Below are 15,697 nucleotides of genomic sequence, written 5' to 3'. Positions count from 1 at the left end.
CTCAGGGCGGTGTCAGGCCGCGCCGCCGGGCGCCATCTTGGCTGTGGGCAGCTCGGCTTCAGGTCGGCAGTGAGCAGCGACCGCCATCTTGACTGAGGGCAAAAGCGCACGGCCGGGAAGGTGCCATGGGGGTAGGTCGGGGCCGCGGCCGGGCCGTGCCGGGCCGACACGAGCTGAGCTGACGGGCTGTCGCTGCCTCTTGCCTTGCAGAGGATCGGGCTGCAGCTTCGCGCCACGTTGGAGAACATCACCCGGCTGCGGGCCGAGGGAGAGGACTTCCGCTGGTACCTCAAGGTGCGGGCTGCGTGAGCAGGGATCGCCGCTTTTAGCCTGAAAACTGCCGGGCATAGTGCTATAAGTGTCACATCTGTCCCCTTTAGCACGGCGAGCTGCAGAGCTGCTGGGCTTTTCCCCACGTTGTGCAGGCGGGCTGCTACAGGAGCCGCTCACGGGTTCCCAATGCACGCGTGGCACCGTGCGCTATTTACCATAGCAAGCAGTCCCAGTCTGAAGGTTAGAGCCTGCACTGCTGAGGCAGATGCTGAGCCTGACATCCCCAGCACACAGCTGCAGTAAGTGACGAGCTGTGTTCTTCCCATCTTCTACTTAGTGGCTGCATCTTGCAGTACGTGTTCCACCCAAAGCACGTAAATTCTCTGATTTATGTTATTTTTCAGCTGAAATGCGGGAACTGTGGTGAGGTCTCTGAAAAATGGCAGTACCTCCGGTTGATGGTAAGTTTCCCTGTGGTAACCTGCATCAAACAAAGAAAACAAGCCTGCCGTGTACATACAGTGAAGAGGAACGTCAGGGTGCGACAAATGCACATCAGATGAAATAGCTGCTGGTAATAGCAGCCATATGCAGTCAGGAAAAGCTGTTGTATTTTGTATTCAAAAATATATGGAGACTTAATTGAAATAAGCCATTGGAATGGTGACTTGGTGATAAAATATTTATTGACATCTGCTTTGAAAAGCCACCTTTCTGTAAAAACATCAGTTGAAAACAAATTTTGAAGTGATATTAGGATAAGCTTGTGCTTAAGGAATGTTGTTGGAGAAGGTTAGGCGATTCGGAGGGAGTTCAGCATGCTGGATGAGCATTTGGAAACTGAAGAAGCAGAGTAAATTTGTCAGGGATAAGAGAAGACTTTGTTATTAGAAAGGCATAATCATCTCTACTGCATGCATTTGGAGTTAAGGACATAACTATATCGTTATTCAGTGTTTTAACTCTAGAACAGTTACTGGAAAATTACTGAGTTACACATCTCTAGTTTCTAAAAGCCTTCTCAATGCAGGATTTTTAAAAAGCAAAAGTTTGAGATAATTCTTGTAAAATAAACAAGCAAACATAAAAGCTGTACCTTTGCAGGGGCTTCCAGTGGCTCAGCTAGAACAGAATTAAAAGTGTCTCCATTGTTATGATTTGTAGGACAGCGCTCCTCTGAAAGGAGGCAGAGGAAGTGCCACTATGGTGCAGAAATGCAAGCTGTGCTCCAGAGAGAACTCCATTGGTATGTGCTTAGAAATCTAAGATGCATCATCCATGTTATACTTTTCTCCTACATTTATTTTTCAGTCCCAATTTTTGTTTGAAACGTGTTTTTTTTTCCCTCACAAGTACCCAGCTGATACTATCACGCTTATGAAGGAAATTGAGAGGTCAGTTGGTCATCAACAACATAAAAAAAGAACTTAAGTCCACAATGTTGGACAGTAGGAACAACATGGCCAACTTCACAGCATTGCTGGATTATTTTTTCTTTTTGAGATTCAAGCAAATAGTCTGATTTAAAGAGATGCAGCTACTTGACTAGCTCAGGCTGTCACATCTGATTTTTCCACTGTATTCTATCTTTCTCTAATTGGGTTTTTCTCTCTATTGGGATGTAAGTGCTGCTTTATAAAGACATATAAGAAAAGAAACATTAGAAAAGTGTGGGATGAACTAGGCTGTTAGTTATAATTCCCATTAAATACATAAAACAGTAATAAACTAAATGCATGGTTATGGAAGTTACTTGCGGGTTCTTTGCTGCTCTGTGCCCTACAAAGGATTTCCACAAAGGCAGCTTTGGGGGTAGAGCTGGAGATAGTCAGACAACAACAACAACAACAAAACTGTACAACAATGTTCCTTGCAGCTGATGGGTTCTCAGGCCTTCCTGGTAAATTCAGGTTTCTGCATGAACAGAACTCTCGTCCTTTAGGTCATTTTACAAAAGTATCATTTGAATTTTTATTTTTCCTATTTTATTGGCAGGGTAACAAAATGGTGTAGTGTAAATTTCTCCAGAGGAGCAAGAATAATTCTATCTTTTGAAGAGCAACTGCAGGAATTGCTTGCTTACTTTGTTTCTTTTATTCCTAAGGATTTCTTTTCTGAAGGGAGAAACAGCTGGGACTTGGTTTGTGCTGTATTCTGAAGATGTGCTGCCACTCACTTTTACACATCTGTTGTTTTTTGTGTTTTTTTTTTTTTAGATATTTTAAGTCAGACAATCAAGCCATATAATGTAAGTTTGTTTTCTTTTATGTAAGTGAAATATGAGTAGATATTAATAGTAATCCCAGTTCTTGCTGTATCATCACATTTCTCTTTCAAGAATACATAAACTCCATACATTCACATGATAAAAAAAAATTGTCTCTCGTAGACTTCTGAACAGTCTAATGGAGAATAAAATTTGCAGTTAACAGTAGCTCAGTCTCAAATATAGAATAATCTGTGATACATTTCACAAGCAAAACATGAAACTGTATTACTCAAATCACAGGCAATTGTTTCCTTTTGAAGGCTTCCTTGTGGCAGAGCAAGACATTCAGTTAATTACAACCCATTAAACTAGCCCTAGGATTTTGCTGTCACTTGGGACATCAGAGTTGATAGTACTGCCTATAAAGCAGTTCATTCCCAGAGTAATATCTGTCACTGTTTTATTGGCTGAAAACTAACAGTATTCTGACTCAATTACAGGCTGAAGACAGTGAGAAATTCAAGACAATAGTGGAGTTTGAATGCCGAGGTTTGGAACCAGTTGACTTTCAACCACAGGTGAGTTCATACTTGTGATTTGTTTATCAGTTTTTAAGAGCACTTAGAGACTCTAGAGCAATTAAAACATAGTTTTTGAAATGCTACTGCTCTTCCTGGAATGTCCTTGACCTTCCTGATTTTCCATCTTCTCCATAGTACTTTATTCAACTTCAGAAAATCACAAACAGCTTAACAACTGTGGAATTCTTTGTACTTGTGTTCCAGTAGCATAAAATACCAGTGGATTATTCGTAATGCCTTACACATGGATGGGCATCACTCATCTGAACTGATCTGAAAGGTCTTCATTGCTCAGGTTATTGTGAATGGGAGTTTTCCAAAGGGGAATCGCAAGAGCACGCAAATAGCCACAGATAGCTACAGTCAGGGGAGCTCCACTTCGGTTATTGATACATTACAAAAAAAAATAAACAAAGTTCCAGATATGAACAGTCATCAGTATATGACCTCTAAGTAAATCTTGCAATATGACATCAAAGCTGTAGGAAATGTATTGGTAATCTTCCATTGGAAACCTGCTCAGACCAAAACTGAGGAAGGCAGTTAAAGGCTGTTGCAAAGCACGCTTCAGGGTTCAGAGTCAAAGGATTTCTTCACTGCCAAGCCAGTACCTAGTGATTCATTTGCTTGTGCATGGTCATGCTGTATGCAATCTAACTCCTTACTATATTTAACCAGATTAGGTGTAAATAGACTGACAAATATAAACCTGTCTTATCCTCCCTTCAGACTGTGACACTATGCTAACAAACAGATGAAAAAAGCTGATCCTGCAAGGAATTAGGTATAAATGAAGTCACCACAGCATTGTTGTGCAGGAGGAAGTCTTCATTTTTAATTCAAGTCCATCTTTCTAAGCAGAAGGGATCTTCGCTTATTCCTGTTTGAAGGCTTTGATGCCAGACAGAACTAGGAACTTGAACTTCAAGTAAAATCTATGGGAAACCTCTGAGATGCAGGAGATGTTTACAGATCTGCATCCTACCTAACACTTTTATCTGCAGAACAAAGACTTCACAGCTTTCATAAGCTTTTCATATAATATTCCCTAAGTGTAGTCTGTGCACTCGAATGGAGAGTGCACTTCAGTCCCTGAGCAGATTCTTCAGTGAATTTCCTGATACCCAAATGAATAAATATATATACTTCTGTGACTCTTTACAGTTCTATAAACTGTTATATTTTATGTGATCCAAGCCAACCTGTCTGCCCTGCAGTCAAAGGGACTGGCCATAGCATTACTGTACAATTTTTTTTTTTAATTAGATACAAACAAACCATCCCTGAGGTCAATTTAGTGTGGAGGATTCTTTACAGAATTTTTCTTAAACCTTCAGCTTCTTTGCTTTGTGCCAACATTAATAGTTACACTGGTAGCAGATGTGTGTCAATATGCTGTTTTAAATTAAAGTCAGCAGGAATTTTTGCTTTAATTGTTGGTCCTTTGCCTGTCAGCAGAGGGCAGACGAGGCATTGCAGTTCCCAGATTCCTTTAACAGATTAAATGAGTCTGCTTTGACGCCAAAGCTATAAGAACGTGTCTGGTATAGAAGCTTGAAATTCAGTCACACAGCTTATTGTTCCTTGGAGTGCTGGCGAATCTCTTTTTCTACTCTTTGTTCTATACTTTAGCTCTGCATTTTTCACCCATGATGGTGATCTGCCTCCTCAGCTGTTGCAATTCCTTTGAATTGGGCTTCTGACAATTATGTACAGGGCATATTTACACTGTGCCTTGCAGATAACTCTTCCTGTTGTTCATGTCTGCCATACTGCGGTCTGTTTAACTCCCAAACATTTAACCTTCCACTAAATCCTGAAGTATTTTACAATCATGTAGTTTACTTCACACATTCCTACAAAGTGAAGTGTCTGTTTGGTACTAGAAGAGATTTCTTTATCAAAAATGTTGGTGCAGATCCCTAGCAGAAGACCAAGAAACCACCTTTTCTTCCTAGATGCTTCTCAGTAAAATTCTACTATTAGTAGCAGCACTACAAGAAACCCCACTATTGAGATGGTTGAGATTTTTAAGTTTCCTTTAAAACTAATAAAGCTTATTTTACAGCTTGAAAACTGTAAGCCCTTGTGTAACTGATGTTTTAACAGAAAAATCAGAAAGAACATCTTGTTCTTGTGCTATATCTCTCTGATACGTAACTTCCTTCCTACAGCTATTCATATCTTTTCCTTCACCTCTTTAAAAACCGTAACAGTAGCAATAGTGATGAACTCTACTATTTGGATGCTATTATCTGTCCAGTTAGCTAACTGATCCTCCTCACACTCAAGGCTTGCTGGTTACTTCTATACCTAAATCCAGCATAGACTACTTGCTTCTCTGGAGCAGCTTGGATTGTGATCATTTTTAAACCAGAACAACTAACTCTTTTCCATACTTTTTCTATGTTTTCTCACAGTGAGTTTATTATGTAGCTATTTTATATATAATGCCTGCATAAATTCTAAATACAAATTAAAGCTATTAGTAGTTGGATGTTGATAGAACTCAACTTTACTTTTTAACGTTTATCTAAAACTACTGAAAGTACTTTTCTGGTAAGAAACATAAAAGAGCAATATTGTTTTATTTTACACTGTGTTTGTTTGTATCAAGACTTCCCATTTCACAAGTGGTGGGGGGAAGAGTCACAGCATCATGCTGATCTGCAGAGCAAGGGAAGGCAACGATACTGCCTTCTACCAGAATATAAACATTCTCACACAGGTGTTTATCAATGTACAGCGCAGAAGACAATAGAGGGACAAGTCACTTACCCTTTCTGAAGATTGCTGAATGCTCCAGAGGGGGTAATCTCCAAATAGAGATTCTGCTTCCTCAGCTAACCCTTAAACAAGAGTGAGGAGGAGAGGACCCACATTCTACTCCTTCTGGTTGCCCAGGTGCATTACTTGCACCTGTGTGCCCTGGGTTAGCCACACCTTCTCACCTGGTAGTCAATCACTGGTTCAGGTCATGACCTAGCAATCCCCATACACGACCCTTGTCCAGGAAACAGATTGGCTGTTTTTCCTACCTAATTTAGGTGAAATACAATAAAAATGTGCAATGTTACTTTCTTTAAACATCTCAATGTTTATACTTAGTATTTTCTTTGTACAGCTTATTCTTAAACTTACTGCAAATATGTTTGCAGGCAGGATTTGCTGCTGAAGGTGCAGAGTCTGGCACACCTTTCAATGACATAAACTTGTTAGAAAAGGTATGTTGTCTTAGTTTCGTTAGTAATTCTAATTATCTAGCTTCTGTTTCCTATGACACTGATCTGAAATATGTATCTTGCACATGAGAGGCTAGTTTTGCATTTTCAGGTAGGTATGAGACAGTCATAACTGGACAGAGAAACTACAACTGTGAATAACCAGCACTACTAACAGTTTCATTTTATCAGCATGCATTTTATATCTTGGGAGCTGACAGAGAAATGTAACTTATAAATCATTCAGAATTTCAAAGAGCAAATACCCACAGTACTAAATGGCTGCTCTTATTCAGAGTGGTGAACTAATTTCCTTAGGATGTCTGTACTTTTTCCTCTGCACAGAGATATTAAAAAGTAAGATAAAGATACTCTCCTTCAAAGCACAGGATAATGACTCCAGCATTGCAAATCTTCCTTGGCTGTGAGCAAGAATCTCAAGGTCAAATCTGTTCCCCTATATCCTACTTGGCAGGGATCTGCTTGTCTGCTGAACCACATGACTAGGGTATTGTAAATGATAGATAATCCTTTCATCTGCCATGGTTGCTGTTTTGTCCACTGCAGGCTGTGGCTGCTTTTTTATTTTCTTTAAAGTTTGTTAAGATAAGAACACTGACACTAAAGTCCATTTAGGTCAGTCCATTTCAGGTCAGTGCTCTCACTTCTCTGAAAAATTAGAATACAGCTTAGATTTATGTTGGAAGCACCATGCAATCAGTAAGACCCAAACTGTGAGTGAGGCTTAGCTTCAGTTAATTCCAGTCTCTGATTTAGACACTATTGTCATCTATCGTCTGTGGCTAATGCTATGAAATCTTAATTCCCACAGGATTGGAATGACTATGATGAAAAAACAAAGGAATCTGTTGGAATCTATGAAGTTACTCATAAATTTATTAAATGCTGATGTTCACACTGCTAACAAACCTCGGCATGCTTATTAATGAGGGAGCTGAAGACATCAGAGAGCTTCACTGGCGTTATTGTTCACGTCTGAACTTCACAAATAGAAACCTAAGTAAAATGCATTTACTGCCTGTGGAATGTCTAATAAAAGATTTTTCACAGAGAGCTTTGAGATGGTCTTAGTACACACTTAAAGTTACATATATGCCTAGCTGATTTCAAATGTTTTCTTAATGAGTTTTTTGGGAATACATATGGTTGAGATGGACTGCTGCTTAGAATATTTAGATGACTCATTGCCTTGAAGCTTTAAATAAGTTTAATTAATCTCCAAGAAATACCCACATTCCATTCTCTAGCAAATAAGGTCTTTTCACCACTACACCTAGAAGATGGCTAAGAGTGTTGGTAAAGAGAGCGTGCTAACTGCTGAAGCAAAGATGTACATACTGGACTGTCAGAAAGCTATAAAAGACACAGAAGTGACTTCTGAAAATACTTAATAAGCTTAACTGCTATTGGCAGTTATACCTGTTACTCTTTCTGAAAATAAAGTTACCCTCCTGAATACATTATCAGGTAAAGTAATTTCTAGTTGCAGACACTTTCTACTTCTTGGCAAGCACTCTCACAGTCTTGCACATTGTTGCCATGTTTAAAAAATAAATACTTTCTCTTGTTAACTTCATTCAAAGACTTTTGCTCTGAGTATATTAGTTTCTTCATCCGCCAAAACCTTCCCTTCTTTGTTCAAACTGAAAGGATAATCCTGGTAAGTGTTAAACCAAGCTTTGAATACTTTTCAACTGAAAGCTACAACAGTACATCACAGGCTGCAGAGGAAAAAGCGCTGACAAGGAAAAGTTCACAAGCCTTTGGGGTTATGTATTTTAAGTGTCTCCCCTTCCCCGTGCTTGCAGTACATGCTATGGTGTTGCTTACACTTCCTACACTAAATAAAGATACCAAGCAAATCTGAAAGCTGAGATCACAAAAGAAGGGTAAAGGTGAATAGGTTTCTGAGCTTTAAAACTCACGTCACATCCTACCATCACACTCAGACTTCAAGTTCTACCAGTATATCTGGCTGTCCACAACACAGTGGCCTACGCTGAAAGAAGCATGCTGCAAGGATGATGCATCTGACCAGAATAAAAACAATATGGAAGTTACGAAAGTTTAAAGACTGAGGAGTTCAAGTTATCTGTACCATGATGAATTTTCTGCAAAAGGTGGAATTTCAGCAAAACGATCTGCATTTGACTCCAGACAACTTTGAGCTCCTTGGCTAAAAGGTCCCTTTTGCTCCCACACAGTTTAGCTGCCGGAGTTTGAGTCAGGAGCAGCAGGAAAACTTGTCTGTACTGGTTTGATCTTGCATTCACAGTGTGATTAAGTTATAGTGATGTCTATGCTTAAGCTCTCTTGGAATCCAGAGATTTCTGTGAAGACTTGGTCAAGTTCAGTGGTATTTCTTTTTTAAAGCATAAATGTACGCAGTGAAACAAAAGCAGCAGATTACTGGACAGACTTCATGTATGGATGGTGAGAGACAACACTGCAAGAAGTATTCTTTTTAACCCTTACAAGAAATACAAGGTATTGGTAAATGGACTACTCATACTGTATAATTTTGACATGGTAATAAAAGAACTTTATAGTTACTAGTAGATAGCTTTATTACATCACAGATTTTTCTAGTCAATTTAACAACAGAGTGGGTGATCGCAGGTTAGTTAGAGCCTCTCATTTCATTTTTCATTACTCAAAAAGTTGTCGCATTGGAAAGGCTTCAAACTGTTGAGGTACAACCAGTTCTGATATTTATTCAAGTTTAAAGAGAGAAGTGTGATCACTATAAGCAAGCTTACTGAAAGTGCAAATGTAATCACACTGTCAGATTTAACACAATTGCTTGTATTATTTTAAAATCAAACAGTTTAAAGGTGCTGTTGTCTATCTGAAACTCACAACAAACTCAATGTTTGAGTTCATAAATTTGTTAACAGTGCTTTTTTATTCTAGATGTGTTGTCTAAAACATGTTGATCTGCTTGGATAGATGGCTCCACTACTTCATTTCAACACTGTGAATGTTTTTATTTCCTGAAATGCGTACTCAAGGTCTGTGCTTGATTTTTTTTACATTTAAAAATCAAATTGAATCTACAGTGTTCAAGTTCAATGAAGATAAATGAAGCCAACTGAGCTTAGTAGTTTGTCATGTTGAACATTGGTTGGCATGTACTGCCAATTAGAAAAAGTCCGCATTTTCTAGCACAACTGTAAAGCTCTTTTATTTAACTAACTACCAACCTTCTTGCCTTTTAAAACATTAAAAATATCTTCTAGTGACTTGTATATACACTGAAGGAATTCTTTACCATTCCTAGTTGGGTAAGAGGAAACATTGCAACCTATCCAATCATCATGTACTTGATATCCTACTCCAAAGCCATCCGGCACCACTGGGCCAAATCCTCCTAATTGCACGGCTGGACTAACCAATGTGCTTGTAGAAATGATGTTGTAATTAAGCCGAGCATAGGCTTGGTCTTGATAGAACTCAGGCAGGGCAATACCTTTGGATAAGGCCAAATAGCGCAACCCAAACAGGTGTCGGTCAAATCCCTGACCTGTTGAAATAAAATAGCAAGTATTAGAGATTTTTGTGGGAAGCAAACTCACTTATTTCAACCTCACGCTGCTCTTAAGCCACAAAAGGTCTGTAGAGCTCAGAGTTTCTTCAGAATTAGCAAGAAATATTTGTCATAACGCAGACATTCTGCACTTCTAATGCACTTATTAGAACGAAGTTTTAGTAAGTTGCACTGCTAGCCTCAACCAGGAATCATGATTGTAAGCCGAACTGCAATGTTAACAACTTTAATAATGCATTACATTATTTGATCAATTAGTTATCTGAACATTTTCAGGTTATTTAAAAAAGAGATAAAGGATTTCCTAAATTTATTAATCTAAAAAAGAAGAGGATTTTGCATCAATAGAAAAAGGCAAATTTTAGATTCTGTTGGCTAATGTTCAGTAGTCTTCTTGAGTTTAATGAAGCAAGTTATACTTCTGGAAAGGTCAATTCAGAAGAAAAATACCAGGATAGCACAGCTAAAGAATCAGTTTGATTTGGAAGCTGTTACAGCCTTAATACCCCTACAGGCATAAGACAGCAACTCTTCAGTCATAAAGCCGAAGTTCTTGGTTGCCCTGGAGCATACAGTGTGCAGTTAAGTATTTATCAGTGCTTCAAGTCACCCAACTGCTCTGTGGACAAAAACTGAAGTATAAAAACCTTTGGGCACGTTAACAGTGAACTAGGAGCACAAAGGCATTCTCTCCCAGTTAAGAAATGCATCTCAACACACTTTAAACTGCAGCCTTCTGCTAGTTTTTGTTAGGTTTGCATGAATATAAGGCCTCCATCAAAATTCACAGAATCATAGAATGGCCTGGGTTGGAAGGGACTCCAAGGATCATCAAGCTCCAACCCCTTGCCACAGGCAGGGCCGCCAACCTCCATATTTAATAGTACATCAGGCTGCCAAGGGCTCCATCCAGCCTGGCCTTGAACACCTCCAGGGATGGGGCATCCACAACCTCTCTGGTGTGAAGTAGATTTTTACAGCAACCTTAACAAACAGTTCAAAAAGCAGAGTGTTTGGTATAATCCAACTTACCCATAGCAGCTTCTTTTGTCAAACGGCCATGGTACTTTGAGCATTGCACAATCAATTCCTGAAGCTCTTCTGTGCTATGCTTGGACGGTTCCCTGACAAAAGCCTCCGAACATTTCTTTGTATGGACAGAGGCAGGACGTATAGTCTCTGTGCGTCCATGTTTGAAAGCTGCAGTACTACAAGATTCATATGTAGCAACAGTCTGATTGTACTGCCGAAGGAAAGCCATCTGGAAGGCAAGCTGAGCCACGGCATCTGGGCTTACCTTCTTCTGCTTTAGCAGTTCCTTGCCCCCTTCATGGAACTGAATCATATTAAGAGACAGTCCTTCTACACTGGCATCAAAATGCTGCTTTGCTTTGGTAATTCCTGCTTTTAAGGCATCGTTCAGCTTAAAGTCAAGTTTCCGTACTGCTGTGGAAGAGTCTACTGAAGCAGGCTGGGACTGAGGGTTCACAGCTGGTACTTCAGTACTATCTTTAAAGACTTCATTCTGGAATCTGAGTACGGCCACACCATCACCCCAGGAATGTTCAAAATTAACTCCTGCGGTGCCATCTTTAGCTATGATGAGATTGAAGGATTTGTCATACCAGCGGTTAGCAGCATCTCCGTGCAACATAGTATGGGACAAGTGCACAAAGTCTTTAATGGGAAAATCATCTAAACTGAGACAAAACACTGCAGAGTCTATTTTTTGAAGAGCTTCCTCATTGCCATTATCCAGTAGATCCTTTCTCAGCAATGCCCACGTATCTCTGTTTTCACTGGAGAGGTAGCCAAGAGGGAAGGCCGAGGCTGGACTGTTATCACTAAGGATGTATTTCAAGTGTGCTTGTATTTCTGAAGGTTTCAGCATATTTCCATCTCTATCAATAACATCAAACACATAAAAATTCCCCTTTCTCAGTACCAGTAAATGTTTTGCCTTTTCATCTGTATAAAGCTCATCTCTGTTGAGTTTAGGCAGCCGTGTAGAATTGAAAAGCCTGAAATACTGAGACATATCTAGAGGATATGCATTGACCATATAAGCACCAAACCAAGAAAGTGAAGAAGGCACAAATCGGATAATTTTCTTAAAGAGCTGAGTGTCACTTTTTTCGGGATTGAGGTGAAAAACTTCTGGTTCAAGATAACCAGCCCTGAAGGTCTTCATAAAACGTACAGCAGAAACAGTTATGTTTGTAGCTCGAATGAGTTGATCATTATATTCAGATTTTGGATCAGGATTAAAAGACATAAATGCATTAAAATTCAAAACAACAGGTTCACGTGCTTTTAAGTACATATCAAACCAGGGACCTGAAAACAGAGAGTTGAGAAACAGGTCAGAACATAAAAGCAGCATTCTGAATCAAACAGATGTTCAGAAAGTCAATATCCTGCCCCAGTGATCATAAATAAATACCTACTGCAGCACATATGAACAGGAAAAACATAAGCAATTATTCCTCCAAGGATTCTCCCAATGTCCTATCATGAAAAGAGTACTGCTGGTTACTAGTGAAAACACTGAATTTGGAACTGTCTGTACTAAGATTGTCAGTGTTATTTACAATGAGGGAAAATTTCCTTTTTTTCTGTATGCCTCTAACAAATCCTAACTTCTTCCTCTTTCTATCCACTGACACTATCAACACTGAACAGAACTGGCAAAATGATGAGGTTAGAGAGAACCTCAAGGTAATTCTTCCAGGCTGAGAACAGACTTCAGGAAGAATTACATTTGATACCCCAGGTCTTTTAGACAGTCTCACTTCATTGTGTGGCCGTTGACACATCAAGAAGCACAAATGTGAAACAAACATTCTGTCCTTGCCATAACCAAGGTCTAGCTCTAAAATGTGGTCATGCCTACACATTTGTCTCTAAGAAACAAAATCCAGGAGTTAAGGCAGGAAGAGTGTTGGTTTTGTTTGTTCATTTATTTTAAGTAGGCTTATTATTAACAACTTTGAACTCAGTAAGGTTTGGTACTACATGCTGTCGGGAAGCATACAAAGGAAGCACGTGGCCACCAAAGACAGCTGATGGGCTGTAAGAAAGGCAACGGGCTAACTCAAGGATCTAAGTCACAATTATAATTCCTGGTCCTCACTGATTAGTAACCAAATTCCTCTTTGTCACATCGCCTTTTAACCTTGGTCTTGAAAGATGAAAATGGGGGCAACTATACATATTTTCTACTTGGTTTCTGAAAGTATCTTTTATGAGGCCTAAAAAAAGAATTATAACTAAATAAAAGGAAGATAAAAGCTCTGTATTTCACTGACACAAAGCAGAAGCATGTTGGTTAGTCTTGACAAATACCATAGTCAGCAGCAGTTAAAACTCCACCTACTGTACAAAGGGAATGGATAGCATGAGCTAATAAACTGAACAGCAGCTTATATGAAATACTCTGCTATTCTGTACAGAGTGTGTGGTTGCTATGCAATTTGCAAAGCCAACACCCTAATGAGTAACCTCAGTAGACAGTGAGGACAACATGCAAACTCCTAATTCCATAGGTATTTGAATATTTCCACCTTTGTCGCTACCCATCCATTCAAAACTTTCACAGGCTTATGTCTGCATTTGGAAGTCAGTGGAAGCAACAATTAGGAAGAACAACCTAAAAGCTATGCATACCTCCCTCTCAATTTGTATTCCTTTATTCTCATCTTTCACTTTCTGCATCTCTCAGTTTCTTTTCCTCTTTATAAAAACATAAGTTCCTAGTTGTTGGGTTTTTTGCTTGGTTGGTTTGGTTTTTTTTGGAGGGCATTGTTTCAAGTCCAGAGTACTGACCACTTTCTGACCTACCTCACAGTTCAGTATTCTTGCTAAGCAACTTGGAATTACTTGAAAATCATCACTTTCATTCCCTTAATAGAGCTTCTATACCTTAACAGAGCTAACTTGTAATACAGACTATGCCTGTGGTTGATCTCTTCCTTCCATTGTTTTTCACTCCAATAGCACCACTTCTTTCCCTCCCTTTACAACGGTGGTGAGTATTCTCACTCAACTACTTGAGTACTCAACTACTTGAGTATTTCCTATTCAAAAAGGGAAAAAATGTCTTTAGGACTGCAATTCTTGTTTAGCAACATTCTACCATCCTGCAGAATTTTGGTACATTCAAGTTACATCATTCTACCAGATACTCAGAATTTGCCCAAATACTGTCACAGGAAATATTCACAGCATGTTATTCCAAGCTTATGCAACAGAGAGCTTAAGCTTTAGCCCATTTTATTTGTAGCATTATGAGCTGCCTATTATGAAGTATGATGACCTAAAGACTCCTTCTGCATCCAATTAGAATCCCAGAAACACAGAATAACAGAGTTGGAAAGGTTCACCAAAGATCACCAAGTCCAAACCCTGGTGCACACAGAATCACTCAAAAACCAAACCTATGGGAGCGTGTCCCTAAGCACCAGCAGTTAAGGACTGTACTCACCGCCCTCTGGAGCAGAAGCTTTCCCTCACCCCTACCTGACCCTCCCCTGAGGCAACTCCCCACTGTTCCCTCAGCCCGTGTTGCTGTCACCAGACAGCAGAGCTCAATTGCTGTCCCTCCTCTCCCTGTGAATAGCTGCAGTTGCCATGAGGCCTCCCCTCAGCCCCCTCTGCTCTGGGCTGAACAAACCGAGGGACCCCAGCTGCCCCTCATTCAGCTTGCCTTTTAGACCCTTCACCATCTTCACAGCTCTGCAGAAGCAGAGTATCCCCTGGCCAACATACCTGTGATGTAACTAGTATGCTTGTTCTGGTTGTCTTGAGCAACTAGTTGCTCATGCAGCTCTCTTCCAATTCCCTTTTCAAACTGATGAGCAAGTTCTTCAGTTTTCCTATAGCAATCAGTAAAAGATTGAAATGCTTTCACAATTCATATTTTCGATATGTAACACTCAACTTTGAAGCAACAAATGATACTGCATTATGACTATCTTATTTGTCCATACCTGAATTGGTCATCATTTAAAAGAGGTTTCTGGGCGTTCAGATATCTCCTAATTGTATCTTCTAGTTTGGGAACAGGCAGTCTGAAGGAAGGGGAACAAAGACACTTCAGCAATGGTATTGATGAGGTTTCAGCTTCTTACACTGCGGTCGCGATTTCTCTCCCTGCTTCTCTATCCTTCCTATATCCCTTATTAACTCAGTAGCTTAGAAGTTTCTTAATGCAAGGAGGAGAAAGGGAATAGATACATGTCATCACAGCATAATGCCCTCATGAGAAGCACAACTCAACTGCTGTTACTGCAGTGAAGGGTCTTAAGAACTTGCAGGCAACACAGCGACACAAACAGCTGCAAGGAGCAGCAGCCACGAAGGAGAGAGGCTTAATTTCACAGAACCACCGAATCACAGGATGTCCCGAGTCGGAAGGGACCTGTAAGGCCCACCGGGTCCAGCCCTGGCTCCACACAGGCCCACCCGCATTGGCGTCCGTGGGCTCCCGCATCGCCATTCTCTTACAGGTTTCCCACCAGTATCGCTAAAAGCTTCCTCTCTGCCCGAACACGAAACAGATGAGTACCACAAACAGCCAGCGAGCCCAGCAGGACCGCGGCTGATCAACATCAGGAAAGACGGCTGCCCTCTGCTCACAGCCCCTCCGGCCGCTCCCGACCTCAGCCCGCGTCCCCCGCTGCCCGAGGACGCTCCTTCCAAGGCCCTGCCTCCCCGAGGAGCCCGCGGGGCCGCCGGTCCACCGGGGCAGCGGCCCGCGGTACCTGGGCAGGCTCTTCTGATAGTGCATGGTGGGCACGATGCTGCGGTGCAGGAACTCGGCAGCGCCCGCGCTGCTGTACGCCCG

The 15,697-nt window shown here is 40.6% G+C and overlaps 2 protein-coding genes across 3 annotated transcripts; one reads left to right on the top strand and one right to left on the bottom strand.

Moving 5' to 3' along the window:
* The first annotated feature begins 32 nt into the window (after positions 1-32).
* CZIB (CXXC motif containing zinc binding protein) lies at positions 33-7,881 on the top strand. 2 transcript variants are annotated; one of them, XM_019618757.2, is made up of 8 exons: positions 33-131; positions 211-294; positions 678-734; positions 1,438-1,519; positions 2,490-2,521; positions 2,983-3,060; positions 6,188-6,287; positions 7,117-7,881. In XM_019618757.2, exons 1-7 carry the CDS (start codon positions 126-128, stop codon positions 6,236-6,238), a joined length of 390 nt encoding a protein of 129 aa, XP_019474302.1. In that variant the 5' UTR covers positions 33-125; the 3' UTR covers positions 6,239-6,287; positions 7,117-7,881. The 2 variants fall into 2 exon arrangements, with proteins under 2 accessions (XP_019474302.1, XP_003208888.1); XM_003208840.4 differs by having other exon boundaries at positions 36-131; positions 6,222-6,287.
* Positions 7,882-8,649: 768 nt separating this feature from the next.
* CPT2 (carnitine palmitoyltransferase 2) lies at positions 8,650-15,697 on the bottom strand (the record flags this gene model as incomplete). Its single annotated transcript, XM_010716300.3, has 5 exons — positions 8,650-9,828; positions 10,885-12,189; positions 14,620-14,726; positions 14,841-14,921; positions 15,615-15,697. Coding segments are annotated over 5 exons (1,908 nt in total), but the record flags the coding sequence as incomplete, so codon positions are not given.

The sequence above is a fragment of the Meleagris gallopavo genome, chromosome 10 (assembly GCF_000146605.3).
Source record: "Meleagris gallopavo isolate NT-WF06-2002-E0010 breed Aviagen turkey brand Nicholas breeding stock chromosome 10, Turkey_5.1, whole genome shotgun sequence".
NCBI lineage: Eukaryota > Metazoa > Chordata > Aves > Galliformes > Phasianidae > Meleagris > Meleagris gallopavo.
This window is presented reverse-complemented; position numbering and strand designations above follow the sequence as displayed.

Coding starts and splice junctions, on each gene's coding strand:
- CZIB (XM_003208840.4), top strand. Junction 735..1,437: donor GGCAGTACCTCCGGTTGATG/GTAAGTTTCCCT, acceptor TATGATTTGTAG/GACAGCGCTCCTCTGAAAGG. Junction 6,288..7,116: donor ACATAAACTTGTTAGAAAAG/GTATGTTGTCTT, acceptor TAATTCCCACAG/GATTGGAATGACTATGATGA.